Source organism: Solanum stenotomum, chromosome 7, assembly GCF_019186545.1.
Source record: "Solanum stenotomum isolate F172 chromosome 7, ASM1918654v1, whole genome shotgun sequence".
Classification (NCBI taxonomy): Eukaryota; Viridiplantae; Streptophyta; class Magnoliopsida; order Solanales; family Solanaceae; genus Solanum; species Solanum stenotomum.
In genome coordinates, this window is record NC_064288.1 from 1,919,486 (window position 1) to 1,945,453 (window position 25,968).

The following is a 25,968-nucleotide window of genomic DNA, read 5'->3' on the forward strand; positions in this document are numbered from 1 at the left end:
TTTTAAATGATGATTTCTTTCATGCCACATCCAGCCTATTTATACTAGTTTTCCAACTCAAGAATGAATAGGAAAAGCCAAATAAATTTCAGCCTTAATGAGCAATCAAGAGGATCATTCAAAATCAGAATAAATTGAGATTAATACAAAAAACGTTTTCATCCATTTAAGGCCAAACGTTTTTGTCATTAACTCAATATTTGACTCTCAAATAATTCATCCTTTAAAGAAGATCAACAATAAAATTATTTTTTCCTTCTTTTCAAACTTGGTCAATTAATCGGGCATAGTAGGGACCGTAGATATATTTAATAAAGACTTCCAATTACGACAATAATTCTCAAATGAACGAATTAACCATACCACTAAAAATATGTAATTGCACTCCTCGATTTAATTTCAAAATCTACCACTACATCTTATTTAACCCCCCGTGTTAGAATTATCGACACCAATCAATTGAATCAAATTTTCTGAAAATTTAATTCATTGACTAAATTAATCCTTTATTATATTTACTTAACTTATTTCACATGAAGGATATAAAATCCACCTGCGGGTTTTCACGTGAAAACTTATATGTAACCATAAAGGGGTGTCTTCAACTCGGGACCGAGACACGGTTCTATCAACTAATTATTATTTCACTAATGTAATTTGTCATTATCTAATCTATTAGGAATTTATTGACTCATCAAAAAGTCTCACCTTTTAATCGATTAAAACAATAAAATAAATTACATAGATCATAATAATTATATCAAGATTAAGAGTATAACTACATGTAGTGGACTAGAGAATTTATTTATAAATATTCAGAACATAAATAAATGACTATTATTGGTCCGTTCAATACATACAAAATGTACTAGCACAAGAAGTTGGAATTTAACCATCCTCATAATTAAGATCAAAATATATTTAATCTTGTGCAACGATCATCAAGATGTTCGTCCTACTTCATCTTTAACCGTGAACATAATTTTATAACTTATATGCACCGACAATTTTAATCTTCCGCGTATGAGTTCATACACAAAATTGTCTACAATATAAGCAATGGACACGCATATACACAATGATCTATTTAAACAAAGATTTTATTATATTAAATAAATAACATAAAAAATCTTTACAAGGGATTAAATAAAAATTACTATAACACAATTTTGTCACGACCCAAAAATGGACGTGATGACACTCGTCTTATCCCACCAAGACAAGTCAGCCTAAAACACAACCATAACAATAAAATGCGGAAATTTCATAATCAACTCAAAAATACCTCCAAAATCTGGTTGTCACGTGTACAAGCCTCTAAAGTATTACAATTGATTCAAAAGAAATATACAAGCCTCAAATGACATTGTTTATAGAATAGAACAAGATCATAAATAGGAGTAAGAAGGTCCGCTGAAATAACAAGCATCTACCTCACAAACCTCTACAAGAAGCCTTGGAAAAGAAGAGAATGACAAGTACTACAAAAATCCAGGCTCGTTACCTACAAAAAATTGTAGAAGTAAGGGGTGAGTATCAAACCACACGGTACTCAGCAAGTAAACTCTTAAACACAAGCTAAGGGAATAGAATACGAGTACTCCTTACCACCCCAACCGAACCTCCACAACTACAATCTGCATAAAACCAGCCCAACCTAACAGTTCACAGTTTACAAAGCACATAGCTCAACAACAACACTCTAACAATTTCATATCTTCAACAACATGCTCAATATTCATCAGTCACAAGTTCCACAGAAAGGCACTCACAAGATCAGCAACACACAAGATCAAGTTCACCAATAATAAAGAAGTGCAATGCAATGAAATGCAATGTCAAGTATAGTGATGCATGTCTGACCTAATGATACACACTCGTTGTCTATCAGTCCGGGACCCATGGGGGACATATCTATCCATGCATCCATCGCGGCAAGCGATACGACCCTCGATAATAGTAACCATCGCAGCGCGTGATACGTTCCTCGAAATATAGTATCCATTGCGGCGCACGATACGTCCCTCGAAATGGTACATCCTCTTTAATTTCTTATTCTTTCTCAATGCACATAACACTTGTCACAACCATGTCTCAGAACAATGCAAATGACATGTTCACACAAATAATGAGGAGATGACCATTTTCATAACATTGCACAATTCACAACAACACAATCATGATACAACATCAACAGTGATTCAACAAACCTTTCAAACCATTCTCAACACATCACACAAACAATTGATCACATTGTCTTTTATTACCCCTTTTTCATCATTAGAATAAGTCAATGTGGACAAGTCAATCCATCACCAAGTCTCATTACCCCCAAACACATATTACAAGGAAATACACGAATTCCATACACTTAACAAGGGTTTAGAAATTCACTTGCCTCAAATAATCGAACAATCACTCCGGGACTTGAGCCTTCCCTTTTCGTTGAACTTCCAACTCAAGCAATCTAGTCAAATAATTAACCACAATAAGATTTCAAAACTAACAACACCCATGTTACTATAGGTCTAACCTAGACCCAAAAACTCATCCCAAATCTATAATCAAGTTCTTAAATCTCGATGCCAATTAACATGTCAAACTCTTTCAATTTTTTCCAAATTTGAAGTCTAGGGTTAAGTCCCAACTTCTCCAATATCATAAATCTAAGATATTCAAAAAATACAATACCCCTAATATTTTGAATGTTTACTAAAACATTACATACGTATTTGTGAATGGCATAGATATGTACCAAATGGCTACAATAATACTATTATAAACAAATTCAAATAAAAAAATATGTAAAAACTTTATTGTATAAATTGATATAAAAGTTTAGCTTTAAACAACTAATTTTATAAAGTTGTCTTATTATTGAAATATTAAAAATATTTTCTTTGGACAATGTTGGCACAACGTAACAAGGAGCAAACTTTTGTGGAATGAACTAATCCCCCGGATTTCGTTTTGAAGAAGATAGAAGAAGATAAGAAGGGGATTTCTTTTGTTGTAAATAAACTAACAAGTTCTATGTCGGATAAATGTACTACTAATATAGATATAGTTGTAGGTTGCAGTACTACTTTTGGCCACCTGGCTTGTATGGATACATAACTAATATATATAATATTTCTCTTTTCAACCAAAAAATAAAAACAAGTATAAAATCAGACGAGATTATAAATTATTAAGTGTGTTAATATAGTAGAACCTATTGAAATTTTATTTCATTGGCCCGGACCGAGTTTGATGTTGAAAAAGAGCGATAAATTAATGCAAATGTTGGCATATCCGCTTTATTTACCATTATTTTTATATACTACACTCTATCTAATGATTTCTAGTCATTTTGTAGGGTATATAAGAATGATACTAAATAGAGTGGATTAGCAAACGTTTGTATTAGTTATGCTTTCATTAATTATTTTTTATGCATTATTTGATTTGGTGTATTAAAAATGACATTCATTGCACAATTTTTTTAAAAAACATTTATTTACAAAAATAACATCCACAAATATGATGAAAAAAATGTAAAAAAGATTGAGTGGCAATTGAGTCTTTAACCATGCTAATGCATGCATTAGACATATATAGTGTATAACTCATATTAAGATTTCCATGTAGTAGTTATACACAATAGAGTGCATGACTAATGCACGTTGTACCAAATTAGGTTCTACTAATGCATAAGCTAATGCATGCATTATATCCTGCTTTAAAGGGTGGGGACGTGAGACTAGACATTTTACTTAGTATATTGAGGTGAGAAGTAATCCCTATGGATCATTAAATATGTATTTCATGATATAGTAAAACTAATATAATAACACAAAATTAAAAAAATACATCAATAGTTTAAATTAATTAAAAATATGATTAAGAAAACTAATAGAAAATAAAGCTTCTAACATGATTTTACAAGTATAAATAATAAAATGATATAAAAATTATTATGAGTCGCAAATCAACTCTAATATATTAACTTTCAAATAATAATAAAATATATTACTATCATACTATCAAAAATTTACCCTAAAAGAAAAAAAATAAATAAAATCATTAATATTAACATCACTCAATCATGAATAAAATAAAATTACTTTTAAATAGCGAAATAATAAAATATGATAATTTTGAGACAAAAACGTGAAGCCCAATGTAAGTAAAGATGTAAAATTTAGCTATATAATTTTAGAAGAATTATTAAGTAATAATCACTCTCACAATGTTACCAAATAGTAAATATGCGATACTACGACTTGCTATTTGAGTTACTCTCAATCTTCTATATATATATATATATATATATATATATATATATAAGGGTCAACAATGGGCACTCCATCCCCTCTTTATTTTAGTCCCTATTCTTCATTTTTAGATAAGTGAATAATAGTTCTCCAAATTTGGAGAACTACTATTCACATCTCTATTTTACTTTTTCATTATTTTATTATTATTTATATTATTGTTTCTATTATTTTGTAATGAACATATTATTTTACATGTAATGCCATTAATTAAATATCTAATATTCGTAATTCTTTTTAAATGTAATACAATATTTAAAAATATATATTATTTAATAAATATTATTTTCATCCCAAATTAATCATATTTTATTTTTTAAATTTTCGTCACTAATATAATTTAAAAATCTCCGATTTGAACAATTTTGTAGCTAGACATAAAAAAAATTAAGGACAAAAATTCTCATTTTTAACTCCATAATGCATTAATAGAGCATTTAAGGGAGCATCGTAATAATCTTGAAAATTGAGTATTTATGTAATATTTATGTAATTGTATTTCATTAATGGTTTCACTTTAATTTGAATTGTCCCCATTAATTTGTATATCATATAAAGTTGTTTGCAATTTATGTTATTTGAAAATTTAGAATAAAATATAATTTTTATTAAATAAAGAATTTGAAAAATAAAAATATAATATCACATGAAAATTATATAAAATGATTATTTGAAAAGAAGAAGAAATGATATATATGAAATAAGAAAATAAAAATGAAATAAAAATAATAATATAATATTGAGGAGAGAGAATAAGATTCTTTTTAGAGAGTAAAATAGAGAATTGAGTTGAAGTTTATTGTCCGAAAAAAAATAAAGAGCTCTATAAAATAGAGTATAAGGTTGGAGATCCCTTAATATCTAATTTGTGTAAGATTTGTTAGGCGAGCCTTAATAGTTTGACGTTGCATGTTTATGATGTAAATCTCACAAAACTAAGTTCCACACATAAGTCTCAGAACGTTTTGCAAGAGCCCCGCCCCGGAGCAAGCTTGGGGCGAGTTCCAACCTTGCCTTTTAAAACATAAAATTTATTTTCTTCTAATATTAATAAAGTGAAAACAAAAAAGATCAAGAATTCATTAATTAAAAGAAAAACATTTGTGAATTTATTATTTAATAAATAATAGAAGTATAAGAAGAATTAATGAAAAATTAAAAAAAAAAAATGAGCTGAAGCTCTTCCTCGCGTCAACCAAAAGAGGAAGCCGAAAATAATACATCCGCCCCTGGTGACTGCAGTCATCTAAACCCTCCACCAATCACGGCGGCGCGTGTACTATCCTGAAATATCGACCTATCTACTCCGCCACTTAATTGGGAAACACAGAGGTTTGCAACCACAGCTCCACCGTTTTTACTATGAATTTTGAGGATGAAGACTTTGAACTGAGAGAGATTCAGAGGCTTGAAGGCCACACCGATAAGGTTTGGAGCGTCGCTTGGAAACCGGCTACCGGAATCAATGGTATTCCAGCTGTATTCGCTTCCTGCAGCGGCGATAAAACCGTACGAATCTGGGAAGAGAACTCCACAGGCTCTTTCCAGTGTCAGGTTTGGTTTTTGTCTAGTCATAAGCAAAATCAAAGCTTTTGCTAAATTTGAATTTTGGATACTTGGAGTAGGTAGTAAAGAAATTATATGTTGGAATAGACAAAACATTTATTGGCATGAAAATATCACTTTCTGGTTGATATACCACGGAAAACTAATACTTGATCAAAGTGAAAATTAACAGTAGTGTTTGACAATCTTGAATTTGCTCTACGATCAGTGGATACTAAGTAAAGAGCTGCAATAAAAATCCATTTTTTTCCCTAGTAATTAGTAATCTAAAATTTGTTAATAACTTGTTTACTATGAAGTATCAGTTTAGTCCAAGAAAAATAAAAAAATATGAAGTAGTAGAAATTAGTTCTTCACATGGAAGAAGTTTATGCAGTGGAACTATATCGACAAAGGAGTTACTTATGAGAGTATCAGCTTCAAATCTGTTGTGTTAGATTCTGCTTTAGTTCTTTGATCTTTATTCTGAGATTTGGTAAGTTTCTCCTTTTATGAATTATTATTTACTTATGATAGTTGATTAAATTTATTGGAAAGCACACATGTGGTTGTGCAGCCACAAAGCAAGGTGTACATTTTTTCCGTCTTCCTTTTTTCTTCTTCCTCTAGTAGTCTTTCCATGCTCAAGAGATAAAATGGCCTTCATCCTCTAGCTATAGTAACTTTTCAGCCTATAAGAATAAAAACCAAGCTGTAGTGACTATTTGAAGGAAATTTTGCAGGCTGTTTTGGAGGAAACACATACGCGGACTGTTAGATCATGTGCATGGTCACCGTCAGGCAAATTTTTGGCAACAGCCAGCTTTGATGCCACCACTGCTATTTGGGAAAATGTTGGGGTTGACTTTGAGTGTGTCTCCACTTTGGAGGTACAGTTACCTTTTGGCTTCCGTCTCTCTTTCATTTTTATTACCTCGGCTCTAACAATAACCTCCACAAAGTAGGCAAATCTAATATCTTCTGTCCGTTAATATCTTATGCATATCACAACATAAACTTCAGAAGAGAATTTGTTACCTGTGGAATTGTGCTTAATCCTTTAATTTGGCTGATATTGCTTTGTGATCCTAATTTACATTTACTTTTATATTTGACCTTTTTCATTTTCTTGAATGGGCAACAAATGTACTTAACTCTTGTCTGCCTTCTTATTTTTCTTACGGATAATGTTCAGGGTCATGACAATGAAGTGAAAAGCGTTTCTTGGAATAATTCAGGCTCACTGCTTGCGACATGTGGACGAGATAAGTCGGTTTGGATATGGGAAGTGTTGCCTGGAAATGAGTTTGACTGTGTTTCAGTGTTACAAGGACACACACAAGATGTTAAGATGGTTCAGTGGAATCCATCTATGGATACTTTGTTCTCATGTAGTTATGATAACACCATTAAGGTATAAGGTTTAACTTTTCATCCCGCCCCCCATCTCTCTCTGTTTTTGTTTAGAGAGATTCTTGCTTGCTTTTCATACCCCTATTACAGGTATAGAATTGGTAGTCAACTTGTTTTTCTTTCATATGTAAGTTATAATATCTAATCTCTAGTGGTGCTTGAAACTGCAGGTTTGGGTAGAGAATGGCGATAGTGATGATTGGCATTGTATTCAAACTTTGGGTGAATCTAATAGGTAAGAGTCGTTATTGGGCAAAACAGAATCTTAAATTTATTGTACCCCAATATTGATTCAAATCCCTTTTATCAAAAAAAAAAAAAAAAAAAAAAATATTGATTCAAATCCCATTCAAAAAACACTAGAGATTTTCTCCAGCGGCCGAAGTCTTAGTAAGTAGAGTTCCCTAGCACCTGTATTGGCGGGAGGTGGTAAGGGCCGGATGATTATTCGAGGTGTGCACAAGTCGGTTCAGACCACTGTTATAAAAAAATGTTGAATCTTGAATTTATTGTATTTGCTAGTAGAGAAAAAATTGACCACTTAAACTATGTCATCAAGGTGGTGATTATATTCTTAGTGTTGTAAGCCCTCTTTTATGTAGATTAGCCATATTTTATTGAAATGAGGTGACTTTCTTAGTGTGTAACATGTAGCTAATTTAATGTAGGTTATTAACACCTCTGTCCGAAATTGACAAGTTTTGAGAATGAGAACTTCCTAGTGATCATTTACAGAATATGTGGGATCATAGGTTTTAAATGTTTTTAGGTATAATCAGATGGAAATCTTGCTTGGTAATTTACAAATAAGTTTATCATCATTCAGGAAGATCTCATTATTAAGAGTCAACATGAAGTTAATTTTTTGGGGGAAAGAGACAGAGAAGTAGTTGGATAGGTGTCTTAACATGGATGAATACTTGCATGCATTAGAGCAAGTGGACTTATTTAGGCCCAAGTTTACGATTTTTTTGAGTTTCTTAGAGTGAAGTTTTATCCTTGTTTTGTCCTAAAGAAGTTTGCATGTATGAGATTTAAAGAAAACTGTGTCAACAAGCCGAATCCTTTCTTGATGTAAAGAAACACGGGAAGAGATAGCTGTGACATTCATTTACTAAATTATTCTTGAACTCATGAAATTTATTTATTTATGGGTGAGGAGACTATATGGGTACTGAAAAGCTGAAATATCTTCTTTCGAGCTGCTCTTACGAGTTTGCTCGGAAATGACAGGATAATGTTGTATGATAAATGGATGAAGTATTTTCAGTAATTCTGGCCACCACCAGTTGATTGGATAAAAAATGTTGGTGATCCCTCAGTTATTTTCCCTTTTGGTGGTATATTTGTGTCTATATAGTGTGTAAATATATCTTTTCTCCCGACAAACCTTTCATTATGCAATTATTTGGAAACTTCATTAAATAGTCATATATTAGATTGCTGTTTTAGAGTGTCTGAATTCACTTGTAAAACCTTTTGTGTAAGCTCTTGCACTCATCCTACTGACAGTGAAAAGGGGTCCATATATACCCATATCAATGGAATGATTCAGGCATTTAAAAGTTCTGCTCTCAAATTTGTGCCGTCTTGACTGCTCTTTTACTGGTTTATCATATTTCCTCATTGGCCTAAAATGTCAGTATGTGGCCTATAACAAGCAGTATGAGTGTTTTAGGGTATTGATAACTCTGCTTTAAGATGTTTTGGGAGCTTATGTCACTACATGGTTGAACTTTCAGTGGACATACATCTACTGTCTGGTCTCTCTCTTTCAATGCTAGTGGAGACAAAATGGTTTCTTGCAGGTATGTTTTTCTTTCTGCTGAATTCATTTTAAAATATATGCTCTGAAGTCTCTGGTGTATCTTGAATTGGATAGTTGTTACAGTCACTACTTAAATAGAGTTTACATTGAATTCTGTGAATTGCAGTGATGACCTTACCATTAAGGTATGGACTAGCAAAATGCAGGAACGGGATCAAAATGCACCTTGGTAAGTGTGATATTATCCTCCCTTTTCTAAGCATAATGTTATCCTATATAGTTGATTCATCCATAAGATAAGGAGTGGCACGACATAATGCAGGATTGGTATCAAACTGCACCTTGTGAACTAAGGGCCGTTTGTCCTTGATTTGTTTGGAAATCAGGTTAATTTGAAGTTCAAATTTTGCTTGGACATGCAATTTGAATCTCAAAAGTTGGTACTTTTTCTCGTAAACATGATAACCCCACAATTTGTGAAAATTATCAAAACTTTCCCAACGCTTATACAATCTTCCCAAAATGAGCAAACCATAATTAGTAAACAAAGTATTGGAAGCACCGCATTAATAGATCGTATATCTTTGTGTTCCTTTTATAAATAAGATAAATGCTTGCAATTACAAATGTTAATATACACATAGTTTTACAAAGATCCATTGGCCCAATAAATCGACAAAAGTAATAACTAGCTATTCTTTAATATAGTCCTCCCCTCATGTATGGTATCGACAATCTCTTCACATCGAGCATGAGTCTTATTAATTTAAAATTATGCTTATTTTTTTGCAAAATATAAACTTATGGATCTAGTTTTAAATTTTTTTAAAATTGAGATGACAAACTTAGAATTGAAATCATACTCTTAGGAGAATTTGAGATTTGAAATCATGATTTGAAGTTTAAGTTTGTTTAAATGTCATAACAAACGCTAATAACAAATCAAAATTTCGAATTTGAGCTCCAAATTGCATGGCCGAACGCCTACTAGTAATCAAGTGTGCAAGATGTTAAAGCCTTCTGGCTTTTGTTTGACAACTGGTGTGTGATCTCTTCTGTTTCATGACTTTTACCTTCCTCTAGTTTGTTAGTGTTTGTAGTTAAGAAGTATTTACTTTTATATCCTAAACCAAAACATTAACAACAACAACAACAACAACATACCCAGTGAAATCCCACTAAGTGGGGTCTAGGGAGGGTAGAGTGTACGCAGACCTTACCACTACCTCGTGGAGGTAGAGAGGCTGTTTCCGGAGGACCCTCAGCTCAAGTACAACAACCCAAGAAAAATAAGAGGAAACATTATATATGACATAGTATCCAATAAGAGAAAAGTGCATAGTCAACAACGGAGACAATAACATCAAGAAAATAAAGTGAGAGGTGAAACTCAGTAAACGACACAAGACTATATGATCACAGACAAGAACTACAAGATCAAGGCTAGGACTACTACAAACGCTACCCACCAAAACCCTCGCACGGGAAGACAACACGCTAGCCCTACTAACCTTCAACCTTAATACGCGACCTCCACTCCTTCCTATCTAGAGTCATGTCCTCGGTAATGCGAAGCTGAGCTAAGTCCTGTCTAATCACCTCTCCCCAATACTTCTTAGGCCTACCTCTACCCCTCCGCGTACCCTCTACAACCAGCCCCTCGCACCTCCTCACTGGGGCGTCTGTGCACCGTCTCTTCACATGCCCAAACCATCTCAGTCTCACTTCCCTCAGCTTGTCCACCACAGAGGCCACTCCCACCTTCTCTCGGATAACCTCATTCCTAATCTTATCGCTCCTAGTGTGCCCACACATCCATCTCAACATCCTCATCTCCGCAACATGCAGTTTTTGAACATGTGAGTTCCTGACTGGCCAACACTCCGCTCCATACAACAAGGCCGGTCTAACTACCACTCTGTAGAACTTACCTTTAAGTTTCGGTGGAACTTTCTTATCACACAAGACTCCAGAGGCAAGCCTCCATTTCAACCAAGCCGCCCCAATGCGATGTGTGACATCACCGTCTATGTCACCACTTCTTTGGATTACAGCCCCAAGATACTTAAAACTTTCTTTCTTGGGAATAATCTGTGTGTCCAGTCTCACTTCCCCATCTGCCTCATCCACCGCATCACTGAATTTGCATCCCAAATATTCAGTTTTGGTCCTACTCAACCTGAACCCTTTGGACTCCAGCGTTTGTCTCCACACCTCCAGCCTCGCATTAACTCTGTCCCGCGTCTCATCAATCAGTACTATGTCATCCGCAAATAACATACACCATGGTACCTTCTCCTGAATAGACCGCGTCAACTCATCCATCACCACAGCAAATAGAAAAGGGCTAAGGACTGATCCCTGATGCAACCCCATCTCAACTGGAAAGTGTTCCGAGTCTCCTCCAACCGTCCTAACCCGAGTCTTGGCTCCACCATACATGTCCTTTATCGCCCTAATATAAATCATCGGGACACCTTTAGCCTCCAAGCACCTCCAGAGGACCTTCCTCGGTACTTTGTCATAGGCCTTTTCGAGGTCAATGAATACCATGTGTAGGTCTCTCTTCCTTTCTCTATATTTTTCTACCAGTCTTCGCATAAGATGAATGGCTTCGGTAGTCGATCGTCCCGGCATGAATCCAAACTGATTTTCAGAGATGGACACCCCTCTTCTCACCCTCATCTCCACCACTCTTTCCCAAATCTTCATAGAATGGCTTAGCAGTTTGATACCCCTGTAGTTGTTACAGTTTTGGATATCACCCTTGTTTTTATACAACGGAACCATTGTACTCCACCTCCATTCATCAGGCATCTTTGCTGTCTTAAAAATAACATTAAACAGCCTAGTTAACCACTCTATACCTGCCTTGTCCGTGCTCTTCCAAAATTCCACCGGAATCTCATCGGGTCCGGTCGCTCTACCCCTGCTCATCCTACTAATTGCACTCATAACCTCCTCGATCCTAAAACACCTACAGTACCCAAAGTTCCGAAGTCTCTCAGAGTGCGCCAACTCACCTAACACAATGTCCCTGTCCCCTTCTTCATTTAAAAGTTTATGAAAGTATCTTTGCCATCTTTGCTTGATGGAGGTCTCTTCCACCAATACTTTGCCTTCCTCATCCTTGATACACTTCACTTGGTCCAAGTCACGAGCCTTCCTCTCTCTTGCTTTTGCAAGCCTATACAATTTCTTATCCCCACCTTTGTCCCCCAGCTCGACATACAAGCGTTCGAAAGCTGCCGTCTTAGCCTTCGTAACTGCTAACTTAGCTTCTGTCTTTGTCGTCTTATAAACCTTCTTAAGCGTCCGTTTCTCTTCCTCGTCTACGCACTCCACCAACTTTGTGTAAGCCGCCTTCTTTGCTTCCACTTTGCCTTGGACTTCCCCATTCCACCACCAATCTCCTTTATGGCCTCCAAAATTACCCCTTGAAACCCCCAACACCTCAGAAGCAACTTCCCTAATGCAACTAGCTGCTTTATTCCACATGGTGTCCGCATCCTCACTACCACTCCAAGCCCCCATCCCAGTCAACTTCTCGCCCATCTCCCGAGAAAGGGCAGGGGTCAAGCCACCCCATTTAATCCTCGGTCGATCGAAAACCCTCTTCTTCCTCCTATCCCTCTTAATTTCCAGGTCCATCACCAAAAGCTTGTGTTGGGTAGTAAGATTTTCACTTGGGATAACCTTGCAATCCTTACAACGACCTCTATCACCCTTCCTAAGGAGTAAGTAATCTATCTGAGTCTTAGCTATCGAGCTACGAAAGGTAACCAAGTGGTTCTCCTTTTTCGGGAAGCATGAGTTAACAATCACCAACTCAAAGGCTTTAGCGAAATCCAGAAGCGAAGTTCCACCTCCATTTCTCTCCCCAAAACCAAAGCCTCCATGCACATCATCAAAGCCACTAGAAGTTGCCCCGATATGGCCATTAAAATCTCCACCAATTACCATTCTCTCGGAGTTTGGTATACCTCTAACTACCTCATCCAAATCCTCATAAAAGAGCTTTTTGGCCTCCTCGTCCAAGCCCACTTGAGGTGCATAAGCACTAATAACACTCAAAGTACATCCTCCAATGACTAGTTTAATCATCATCAACCTATCATTGATCCTCCTAACCTCCACCACTTGCTCCCTCAAATCCCCGTCTACTAAAATACCCACTCCATTTCTATCCCTTGATCCTCCTGAGTACCACAACTTAAACCCGTCGACAACCCGAGCCTTAGACCCTACCCATCTAGTCTCTTGGACACAAGCTATATTTATCTTTCTCTTCTTGAGAATTTTCACTAGCTCTATAGACTTCCCCGTCAACGAACCTATGTTCCATGATCCTACCCTCAAATTATGGGAACCCGTAGCCCTCTTACCACTATTACCCCTCGTCCTCGGCCTCAACCGAAGACATGACTCACTACCACCATCAGTTACCAAATCCACTAGAAAGAAACTGAAACTAATGTAAAATCTACACCGGAAAATACTTAAAAATACTGCAACAAGTGTATAATCTAAAAGACAAGATAGCAACAACTAGACTACCGGTTGAAGCACTGATCCAGCCTATAATAGAGAACAAGAAAGCACTGATCCGAACTATATAACATGTAGCCCTAATCTGAACTACAAAGCCAATCAGAAATAAAGATAGATAATCAGAAGGTTTCAAAAACAGAAGACAGTACACAAAATCTGCAAGCGAGGGCTCAGAAAAATATATTCAGATCAAGAAAGGAAGAGAGACAGGATAGATAGAACCTGGTCGGTGAGTTTTCCGGCCAGATCTGGTTGGTCTCCGGCGACAAACAGTAGCACTGCTGGTGCACTGTTGTTTGGCCGGTAGCTCACCGGAGTCAGAGCTGGCTCTCGCTGGTTGCTGTCGACCGGATCTGTTGCTGTCGTGGGTTGTCGCCGGCTGCTGCTGCTGCTGTCCGGTGATTGCTGGTGGTCCTCGTCGGCTGCTGGAGACGGAGAAGAAGAAGAAGAAGAACGAAAAAGAGGGAAAGAGAAAGAGGATCCCGTCGGAGCTGCCACCTGGTCGGAGCAGCGCTGGTGTCTGTCGGTTTCGCCGGCGTCGCCGGAGAGAAAGCCGTTTGGGGGGAGAGAAAGCCGTTGGAGAGAGAGAGAGAGTAAACCAAAACATTAAAAGATATTTTTTCGTATAAGGTACTGTAGCAGGGTGCCCATTTGTAGTTAAGAAGTATTTACTTTTATATCCTAAACCAAAATGTTAAAAGATATTTTTTCGTATAAGGTACTGTAGCAGGGTGCCTTAATGAGCAATCCTTATTTGTCCCTGGGCAATGTAATTAAGCAACAACATGCTCAGTTTTACACGATTCAGCCGCCACTTAGACATGTAGATTCCAGTAAATTCCTTTTGTATAAATATTATAATGACAATTTGTTTCCAAAAGAAAAGCTTTGTATAATTTGAATATCAGTTAATGCATTAGGTGGACAATGATTTTTGTTCAGCTAAGACAACATTTATTGGTTTGTTCAAATTTTTCCTCATGTGGTCATGCCAAGAATGGTCCTCATTTGATTGGTGAACTATGTTCGATGTAGTTGTTCTTGTTGAAGTGTGTGATCATCTCATCTAAATTTTTAAGCTGTTAGATAGAGCATGCTTTTATTTACTTACTTATGTCCTTAATACACGGGCCTGATTCTTTTTCATGGTCAAGCGTGTGGAAATTCTCTCTTTTTTAAAAAAAATAATGGTCGGCGACTTGAACACCATCTTAAAGTGTATGGCCATCTTGTTTAAAAGCTTAAACTTTTATAGAGAGGATACTTTTATTCACTTAATTATTATTTCAACAGTTCTCGGTAGTTACTATGTTTGCCAACTCCTGATTAGCAACCATCTCCTTTTTGTGCTTGTCAGGAAACATGTCTGCACCCTATCTGGATATCATGATAGGACAATTTTCTCAGTTCATTGGTCAAGGTAGCTTCTCTATGACCCTGTTTGGATGGGCATAAAGCTTCTTTTAAGTTCTTTTCAGCTTTTTGGAGTGTTAAGCAAAATTCAGAGTAACTTTTAAGTTAAGTGCTTTTAAGCCAAAAGCAATAAGTTGGCAATTGTGTTACTTCAGCTTAACAACTTTTTTGCTTTGATTAATCTGTTAAACTTTTTTATCATAAATAATTATTTTTATCCAATATAAATTAACTCCAGGACTTGAAGCTTAAAAGCTACTTATATTCAGCCAATCAAAACAGGTTCTATATCTATTTTCTTATCATACTCATGCTAATGTATGCTTTCCCTTTTTGAAACCCCTAATATTACCTTTCTCTGATAAGGTTTTCCTTTTGTCCTTTTTCTTAAAGTGTGTTGTTAGGTTTTTTTTTTTTTTTTTGGGGGATGGGGTGGGTATCAATAAAATCTATTGCATCTTTTTTCTATAATCAAGAGTTTTATACCTTGTGTGGTGCTATCTAGATTTTATGGTTGATCACTTTTTTCAGGACTTGTATGCATGTTACCTTAGTTGCCTCTTGGGCATTTGTAAACATTATATGAATTTTTCAGTAATGAGGGCTTGTAGTTGTGATAATTTGCCCTGCCGTCCTACAGGCTAACATACTTCACATGCTAAAATGTCAGGGAAGGAATAATTGCCAGTGGAGCAGCTGATGACGCTATATGTTTATTTGTTGAGAATAACGACAATGAGGTATTGAAAAACCTTTATTGTCCCTTTTTCTTTTAATAATCATGTATTCCAGATATGATATCTACTAGTGGCGGATCCAAGAATTCACTAAGGGATGTCAAAATTTGAAGTAGTAAACCCACGAAAGAAGCCAAGAGGAGTCAATATATAGTATATACACATAAAAAATATTTTTTTACCTAGCTACTCAGTGTAATTTTCTCTAAGGGGTGTCAATTGACACCCCTTGAATACATGTGGCTCCTACACTGATATCTAGCACAGTGGTGAATTTTGTCCTGCTCTGTTCTCACTTCCCCCAACCCTTCTCCTATTCACTCCATTTCTTGGGGGAGCTAAATGGTGGGGTGTTCTTCAGGGAAGTCATTGGTTCACCCTCTGCTATGTGGTTCCTTGCTAAAAATATTGACTTCTTGAGTTTTTGTGGGTTCTTTATTTCTTGTGAAGGAAGTAACTACAGTGACTTCCTTTTTATTCTTTTTCTAGCTGTTGGGTCTCTGTGAAAAGACCGACAGAGGTGAGTTTTCGTTTGGTTACCTCAGGCTCCCTGTTTAAATACCATTAAGTTAGTAAATACAATTCAGGTGGATCTGTATTCTGTCATAAAAGAAACTAAATAGACCGCTTTTTTTTCCTACAATTTTCAAGTTTTTCAGGCTAATGAGCAGATGACAGTGTCCTGGTTTCATGGGAAATTGGAATAACAACCTGGAGATTTCAGGTTTGGATCCCATCTAGAACACTAGGAGTGTTCCCATTGACTCCAGCCTTGCTGGGCTGGATTACCTTGGCAGCATTTGCTTGCATGCTGAACAGGCTGCCTGATAGTAGTCGAGGTGCCAGCAAGCTTCCACAAACTCCAGCCATATATATAAATATAAATGGGGAGAAAAGAGAAGATTACAGTAAAGGATCCTGATAACTGCTTAGGATAGTACTTGGATCCTGACTTAGTTCTTCTGGCCCAATCATCTATCCACTTGAATATCTTTGTTAAATTTTGATACCTTGTGAGGAAAGCAAAATATGTTTAATCAGGTTGAGTAGAAAATCCATTAGAGACAGCTGAAAAAATTAGAAAAACTTACCTCCATTAACTGTATAATAATTCTAAAAAGTCATATGAATGTTGTCGATATACAACTACTGCAAGTATTCTATTATCACCTCTTCCAACTCTTCTTTGGCATAACAATTATACTGTGTCTGCCTTATCCAAATAACAATAAAAAATTTACTGTCTGATGGCAGGTTGAGGGAACTACATTTAAACTACTTCTGAAGAAAGAGAAGGCTCATGAAATGGATGTAAATTCTGTGCAATGGAACTCTGGGGTAAGTCAATGGGATACCAGAATGATCAGATTTTTGACATTTGCTTGATCATCTGTTGTTGCTTTGACTCTGTATTAGTCTCTGCTGCAAGATGATTTATTTTTTAGTAGAAGCCAAGATCACCTGAAAATTTCTTCAGCGTGCTAGGAATGATAATCTGTTACCCATTCAATCCCGTGTTTAATTGCCACGTTGAAGTGTAACTATTGTCTGACCTTTCCAATGTATCTTGTGTTGGCGCTTGATGATGCAGTAATGTGGATAAGACAAGTGGCACCTAAATTCGGACATGTTAGATTGAGAAAAGCTTATTAAGATCATGTTTCATTTGTGATATATATGAATTTGATGTCTGACCAATATTCCGTTTGACTCTCGACTTTCAAATCCACAATTCTAAATGGAGCCTTGGGTTATTGTGCGGTGAGATGGTATTACACACTATAAATGTTGGCATACTGAGAACACATAAAAGCATTTAACTTTGAACCTGATAAATATTTGTTAACCTCAGTTTTTCTTTACTTTCCGTTGACCAATGTGTCACATAATGTGTCAGAGCTGACAATTTGTGTTGGGTACGTCAAATATATTAGGCACTGCAATGATTGTTGTAAGGTTTTTCAAGGAGATGAAATGTTTGTCTTCAGTTGTGTTCTCAAATATTCAGTCTTGACTGTTTTATGTAGAGGGTAGAAGGGTGAATTTATTGCATATTTGAGTTTCATTTCTATGTCCCTACAGTATGAAAACAAGATTCTCTTTGGTTAAATAAATGCTCTGCAGTACATTTTACGTTCTTCTGTCAATCATGCAGGATAGGAGGCTTCTTGCTTCGGCCAGTGATGATGGGACTGTGAAGATATGGGAGTTGGTTCGTCTCTCTGGACAGAAGCTACTGTAAACATAGCTCCACAGAGGATATTAGAAAGCAATGCACATCATTTTCCGATGTAGAAAATATAATTTACAATCATTTCGAGCCTTTATGAAGTCTTCCAGAAAATGTTAGCTTTAGGGTTTAGAACTGTATGTGGAACAAAGTGTTAGCTTTGGGCTTTACTGTGTGTGGAACCCTTCCATCTTTTTATCCAATAACTTAATTGCCTATATAATTAATTTCTCCAACAGTTTGGTTCTTGCAGCTATTTTGAGATATCAATTCAAGCTTTTAAACTGCTTGTTAGTAGATGACCATTTCTGGCTCCAGATTCTTCATCTCTAGGTTTTTTTAGACCGATAGTTTGGCAATGAAATGGAAGTCCTTTCCTCTTTGATTCGTTGTTCTTTTACTGTGTTTTATCTTGTCTTTTGGTCAGATTTAATTATATGAAGGTTTCAGGTTGCAGATGAAGTGTTTGATGGAAGTGCTGAGCAAGCTTGTGCTTGATTGATTAAAGAAATAAAATGGGCATATTTAAGGTTTGCTCAGCTAGATTGTCTATCTTTCTGTGAGGCTTTTAAAACTTGATCAAGCTTTGTCCTCGATTGATCTTTCGTGCTTTGATTTGAGTTCTCTTCGTCTGTTTGATGTTGAATCTTGCTCGAATTTGGTTATTGATGGTTTCTCTTTGTGTGATTCGGCCTGTTGTCACCATAGTGAGGTTTATAATGTGAAAAAACACATTTTGGTGGTTGCCTTGTGATAGACTATTCAAAATAACTGTTCTTCATACATATTGTGTCGATTGAATAAGCCCAGTAGCAATACAAACATGTCATAATTTTTATTTTCAACCATTTAGTTGAAAAAAGATTTACTCAATAGAATAAAACATGACCTAAACTCGCTATAATAATCAATATTTTTTAAATAGGTATGCTAAATCAAAATTTGACAAGTAAAAATGGACAGAGGAAGTATTGTTTAGTGAGTTGTCATCATTTTCCTCTATGCTTCCAATTTGTTCATAAACTCAATGGAGTTCCAATATTATCTCTGATGTTTCACGGTACATAAAACTATATATAGTACTATAATTAACTTATCAATATATTTGAGAATTAAGGCTGGCTATAGACCTTATTGCTAAAATATTGAAGGTCTCGTTTGTGTTTGCTTGTCATTTAATAATTTATTTTATCTTGTACCTCACCTTTTTATAATAGTTGAATCTATTTGCCTACTTTTCTTATAGGTTTTTAACATTATTTTTTAGAGTGACATCTTAAGAATCGATTGGTAGAGTGTATAAAAATAATGTGAAATACAGTTTATTAGTAATGCTAGTATTAATTAGGATAAACTACTTATTAGAAATACATTACTAAATATTTGTAACACCTCGGACTTCAAGAAAGGGCTAGAACGTGAAATTTGGGCACGTCCACTAATTCAAAATGGACCATGGACCCTTCACGACATCTTAGACGGTCCGTGTAGGGGGACCACGGTCTGTTAAGGATGTTGTGAGTGACCATCCAGGACTGCCCTAGGAGGGGTCACCTAGACGGCACCCTAGGAGGCCCGTGGTGACTTGGACGGCCCGCCTAGGGGTCCGTACAAGTCACCCAATTAAGGAGGTTGCACTCACGTCAGGTCTTGAGTATTGGGGCAACTTCAACCAATCATATCTTTTAGCGAAAAATGAATTTGGTGGCCCTTGACCTATAAAATTAAAGGTCTTTGAGTACTCTTTCCAATGGCACCAAGTTTGCCTAATTCTGAGCCCGGAATAAAAAGTTATGCTCGTTTTAGTGAAGCCTTGTCGGGCAGGGCAACATAACTACCCACTAGATGGGCCATCATGCCTTAGACGACCCGTCAAGCCCCTCTTGAAGGTCACCTTGTCAGTTTTAAGTGAGGTTGCACCCCCAAGGATACTGTGAAGGACAACAGACGCCTAGACGGTCCGTGAAGCTTCACACTGATCGTAAAGTCGTCTGTGAAGGGGACTTATCAGATTTAGAACTTAGGGTCAAATTTAAACGATCATATCTTTTAGCACAAAATGAATTAGGTGGCACATGACCTATCAAATTAAAGATCTCTGAATCCTCTTTCCAACACTACTAAGTTTGCCTAATTCCAAGCTCGGAGTAAAAAGTTATGCCTGAAATAGTGAAGCCCTGTCGGGCAGAGCATCTTCACAACCCACTTGACGGGTCGTGGTGGCCCATGAAGCCTGTCTTGAAGTCACTTCGTCAGCTTTTAAGTCAGGTATGTGAGATTTCACTAGTGGGTTCCTTCCACCCATTAGGTCCCTAGAATTCAGTCAGTTCTTCAATTCTCATAAATTGTTCAGACCTAGGGTTTCCAAAACCTTGGGAATTCATTGTAATTTTTGCTGCTATAATTTCCACGATCTAAATAACATGTTTCTTGGAAAAGTTTCATACTTCCATGTATAGAATCAAGAACCCTAGCTTGTATTAATTATCACTATTTCATTAATTATACTTGTTAGGTAGATCAGTCAGAAAATCATGCTTTAGAATTTGAATGTCATATCTTTCAATATATTTATGTTGCATTCTCAGATAGCATATCAATATTTTAAGCTACTCAGTATTTTAGTACATTTTAGCTATATATATTCAGTTGGGAGTAGACTTAGTACCGAGTTGGACTAGGGTTCAGTGTACCCTCAAAGTCCCAGAACTACGTGCTAACATAGGTTCAGAAGTCCCCTCTGTTGGGCATCAATTTTTAGTGATCACGCCATAGTCATGCCTTTATACCCTTGGAAAGGTATATTGGATCCTCTCGATGGGGCGTATACATCGGACTCCACGTTTAACTCACATGGTTTATGTCGGTTAATAGTAGCTCCCATAATCATACTCTTATTGCATCGACCATATTATTAACATTTACTTTAGTATTCAGTTCATCATGTTATCTCCATGATTAGTACTTGGTCATTGCATCTAGCTCAGTTTTTAGTTATACTTTAGTACAACCTATCTATATTGTTCAGTTTATATTGTTCAACTTAGTATCTATATCATGCATGCTCAATACATTCAAAGTACTGACACATACTTTTGCGCTACATCGTTGTATGATGTTGGTTTAGGCGCTTAGCATCCAAATCACGCTTAGTTCGACTTCCAGCACATACTCAACAACTTCAATCGTGACTCCTCATAATTCGAGGACGTTTCTTTATGCTTTTGGTTTAGTTAGTTTATTATCAATCTTTTAGTATTTTTACAGTTAGTTGGGGACTTGTCCTAGCAGCTCATCAGTATTAGAGGCTTTCAGACATAGAGTCAGTATTCAGTTGTTTTGGGTTGTTTCCCCTTTGATATTTATATTCTCACTTGAAGTTCTTTTAGTTTTGACTCACTTTACAGTTATGCTTCCACTTACTTAGTTGTATTTCAGTATGCTTGTGCTATGCCAGACTCAGGGTTAGCTTGGGGTCACTTGTAATCCTAGGTTTCGTGTTGCGTCTAGGGGGTAGCCTCGGGGCGTGACAATACTACTACCATATATACTAACATTATCTTTCCTTTCAAACAATTACATATCATACCACTTTTAATATTTTATACCATATATTATTGAAGATACAAATATATACCAACATCCCTTAAAATTAGGATTGATTAATTATCTCTTCAATTTATTCTTTCATTCCAAATCATTTCCTCTCTCTCAATTCTCCACTCTATATTTATCACTCAATTATCTCTTCTCATTTATGGTTCAAGAATTTCACCATACAATTTCATTCCAGCAATGGCTAATCTACTCTATTCTTCTCAAGATATCATCACCATGACCAACAAAATCTCCTGAACCCAAATTTTTTTGTGTATTGTTCCTTTCTAATGAGACCAAATCGAAGTAATTGTTACAAACAAAGTTTTCCAAGTTAATTGATGATCCAGTCAAACATATTACATTCATCCTCTTTATCATCAATGCCATGAATTCTATGGATTTTTTCAAGTTTATATTTGATAAATTCACGGTGGTGTGTTGTATATCTATTAACTTGTTGCCATCTACAATGGGGAGAAGAATTAAACATAATTTCTTCTATATGTGTCTAGAATTAGTGTTATGTGTCTCCGTCTTAAAAACTTTGAATCTTGTTTTATATCCGATATAATGACATGTATCTGATAATGCTATTTTACATTTCTTGTATCTAGTTTTGTTTGACAGAAAATTCTACTTATTTTACATTATTTTCTCCAATACACTCTATCGAACGACCTCTGGGTGTTTTTGCAAGTATACCCTTACTAGAAAATGGTAAGGAGCTAGGGAAGAAATTAATCAATTTTTGTAGAATAATCAAAAATAACTGTCCACTTCTATCAATCCACTACATTCAAACAAAGTAGAAGAAACAAAACTTGATATAACTAACTAGATCAAAACCTCAAAGTGACCAACTATAATTTGGAGGGAGTTGAAAGAATCTAGGCTGAATCCAAATTCCTTTGAAATGTTGAGCATTTGTTCCTTCCATTGCCTCAATGTTTTCATTGTGGATCAAAACTTCAAAATCACTTCCAAAATAAGTAGCACCACAAGTAGTAATAGTAACATCATCACCAAGATTCATCTGTTTTTTCAAATTACTTCTACTAAAAAGTTTGTCCTTGTACCTAAATGACAATGTTTCCAAATTTGGATCCTTAGATTGCTCAATTACTAAGAACATCTCAAAACTTTTATCTTCCAATGTGAATGTCAACAACTTCTTAAAACCATCCATCAAATAGAGACATCCTTGTTGAAAAGTAGCACATTTAGCATCACCAAAACTCTTTTGATTATGTTTGAGATCATATTCATACTTAATCCACATGCTAGCTCCGCGTTCTAGGACGTTTACCTCCACAATATCATCATTTTCCTTGTAAATGATAGCCGTAACACAATCAATTGAGGAAGGGGGTGAGGTAAATGCAGCAGCAGCCGCAGGAGTGTTTTCTAGTCCTTGAATAGGTGGGAGGTCAATTTTCACGCGAGAGAAAGGGCAGAAGAAGAAAAGGTTACCTCTTTGTGATATGAGTAACCAACCTTGAGTTGATGCAAGGCAAGTTGCTTCTTTCAACTCGGGGATATTGATGGTGTAATTCTTGTTGGTGGTTGGATTAAATAAGATAGTATTCTCATCGCGATCATTATGAAGAAGGAAATAGAGCTTTGAGTCACGAGACGTTGATTCAATGGAGGCAGAAGCTGTGAAGGAAGCAGAACGCCAATCTTTGCAAACTCCGCGAAAGCTTAGAAGATCAATTATTCCTAAACTCTGTGCTATTTCACTTAAAAGCTCTGGATGTAGATCACACCATGCTCTTGATGAAATCCTTGTTCTAATGTACCTTCACAACAATAAAATTTAGTAATTTTTTTAACTTTATACAAGGGAAATATAATTGGAAGAAGTTAGGTTCCATTAGTGCAAGTATAAAGTTAGAACATGTACTATAGATATGAACTATTCAAAATGTATGAAATTATTTTGACATTTTTCTTGAAAAATGTTTAACACAAATATAAGTGTGTTTCTTACTTAGTTTTTTGGCGTGAGGCGATACGAGAAGATGGGAGCACACATAATTTGAATAAATATTACGCGCTAATCTTGAATGTATACTAAAACATTACACAAACATTTATGAACATTACACAAACATTTATGAATGACATAGATATGTACAAAATGGCTACAATACAACAATTATAAGCAAATTCAAATAAAAATATATGTAAAAACTTTATTATATAAATTCAAAAATTCATATTAAAGTTAAAAATATAATTTTTCTCAATAATGTGATAACAAACCTAAACTAACGAACCTAAAAACCTAAACTAACGAACCTAAAGTTTTTATCAGAAAATGTAATGGTGAAGATGAGGTGTGTTAGAAGATGAAGAAGACACAATGAATGTGAAATAAATATGAACTGGGTAGAGTAAATGGGTAAGTAAAATAGCTTCAAATTTATATATGGGTGCGTATTAATATAAGAAAATGTATTGAAGCAATTAAATAAAATAAAAGATATTTGACTGGTTTGTTTGATAAAATTATGGTATAGAAAATAAATATTTGATAATACAATTTCGAATAGTTATTAGCAATTTATATATAATTATGAATGTGGGAATAAGTATTTACGATAACAAACTTAAATTGGATGAATTGAATTCAAACAAAAATCATATATTTTGGTGTACTTAAACTAAATCATAACAAACAAGATTAGAAACTAAATTAAGAGTAGTAAATAGACATTCAATTAGATCTTATACATTCTTAACACATGTTAGAATTACGATAAAATTACATTAAAAATAAAACAGAAATATCAACTAATTCAATAACATTCTTTAACACTAAATATTGAACATGAAAACAAGAAACTAAGAAACCAGAATACTTACTCTTCTTCTTCCATTGTTAGGTTAAAATAAAGCTTTAGATGCAAAATTATGAACAGAGAAAAGACTATTTATTTATATAAAATATGTTTGTCAACAAACCAAACGCATTTAACCTTTAGGTCTCCTACTTACCCACGCATTTGTTTTCTGTTACAATACAAATTCATAACTATACCAAAATATTCTCCCCTTTTAGTTATACACGTAGATAAAATTGTCATTTATTATTATTTTTAAATAAGTATTGTTCTAATACTTTTGAAATTCATTATTATAAATTATAGCTATTAAATCTCTTTGTTTTTTTATTTATAAGAGGTAACAACTCTTAATATTTAGTATTTTAAAATTTATCAAAGTTTTATATCATAATCGTTTCCTTATTTAAATGATATTAAAAGTCTTAACATTTAAAACATTAAAATCAATTACAATCCTAATATAGAATAACAATATTACGAGGTTTAAGGTGTTATACTAATAATTTTTTTGACTAGACCTATGATAGGTATTTAGTGATTGGAAAAGAAGACACAAGTTTTAGTTTTAATTAAATTGAAAAATTATCTATCATATGGAATTGTGTTTGTTATTAAGTTAATAGACCTCTATAATTTATAGGATTTAATATGGATATATTTATTCATTTGTCTATTCTATCTTTGGGACATCAAATTATTTTATTTTTCTTTATATTTCAGATCATGAGTTCCGGTCTTATTTTTCAATAATGACCATCCGGTTGGTCCCAATAATGTCATAATGAGATGGGATCAAAACTTGTAAATAGTGCATACTATATAAAAAGATATACATATACAACACATATAATTTATACGTCATGTTTAAGAATAAAATTAGATATTCCAAAGATTAAATATCAAAAACAAAAAGGTATCATTCTTCTCTATATAATAAAAATAATAGAATGAATGATTACAACATAAAGAGGGCGTTTGGTCTAGTGGTATGATTCTCGCTTTGGGTGCGAGAGGTCCCGAGTTCGATTCTCGGAACGCCCCAATTCCTTCTTTTTTTTCCAACTTAAAATAAATGTCAATATTGGCACTAATAGTACGTAAATGTAACTCGTTGTTCAAACAACTATTCAGAGTTTATATCCAACTTAAATAAATAATCCCAATTGATATTAATATTTCTTGTATGTATCAAAAAACTGAAACTTTACATTATTTTGGAAAAAGTAAAAAGTTTTACCTAAAATATATATTTTTTGAAAGGGGGCATTCCGAGAATTGAACTCAACTTAAATAAATAATCCCAATTGATATTAATATTTCTTGTATGTATCAAAAAACTGAAACTTTACATTATTTTGGAAAAAGTAAAAAGTTTTACCTAAAATATATATTTTTTGAAAGGGGGCATTCCGAGAATTGAACTCAACTTAAATAAATAATCCCAATTGATATTAATATTTCTTGTATGTATCAAAAAACTGAAACTTTACATTATTTTGGAAAAAGTAAAAAGTTTTACCTAAAATATATATTTTTTGAAAGGGGG

The 25,968-nt window shown here is 34.8% G+C and overlaps 2 protein-coding genes and 1 non-coding gene across 3 annotated transcripts; 2 read left to right on the forward strand and 1 right to left on the reverse strand.

The window, feature by feature from the left end:
• Nucleotides 1-5,485: 5,485 nt before the first annotated feature.
• LOC125870753 (protein CIA1) lies at nucleotides 5,486-18,229 on the forward strand. Its single transcript, XM_049551258.1, has 10 exons — nucleotides 5,486-5,870; nucleotides 6,605-6,751; nucleotides 7,057-7,275; nucleotides 7,445-7,509; nucleotides 9,017-9,082; nucleotides 9,209-9,271; nucleotides 14,951-15,013; nucleotides 15,677-15,746; nucleotides 16,998-17,081; nucleotides 17,899-18,229. The coding sequence occupies exons 1-10, from the start codon at nucleotides 5,679-5,681 to the stop codon at nucleotides 17,983-17,985; spliced, it is 1,056 nt and encodes a 351-aa protein (XP_049407215.1). The 5' UTR covers nucleotides 5,486-5,678; the 3' UTR covers nucleotides 17,986-18,229.
• Nucleotides 18,230-22,420: 4,191 nt separating this feature from the next.
• On the reverse strand, nucleotides 22,421-24,455 carry LOC125871224 (F-box protein At4g00893-like). The gene is made up of 2 exons (XM_049551823.1): nucleotides 24,442-24,455; nucleotides 22,421-23,372 (listed from the first exon to the last, which is right to left on the reverse strand). The coding sequence occupies exons 1-2, from the start codon at nucleotides 24,453-24,455 to the stop codon at nucleotides 22,421-22,423; spliced, it is 966 nt and encodes a 321-aa protein (XP_049407780.1).
• Nucleotides 24,456-25,391: 936 nt separating this feature from the next.
• Nucleotides 25,392-25,463, forward strand: TRNAP-UGG (transfer RNA proline (anticodon UGG)). The gene has a single exon. It is a non-coding gene; the product is annotated as a tRNA-Pro (tRNA).
• Nucleotides 25,464-25,968: the final 505 nt, after the last annotated feature.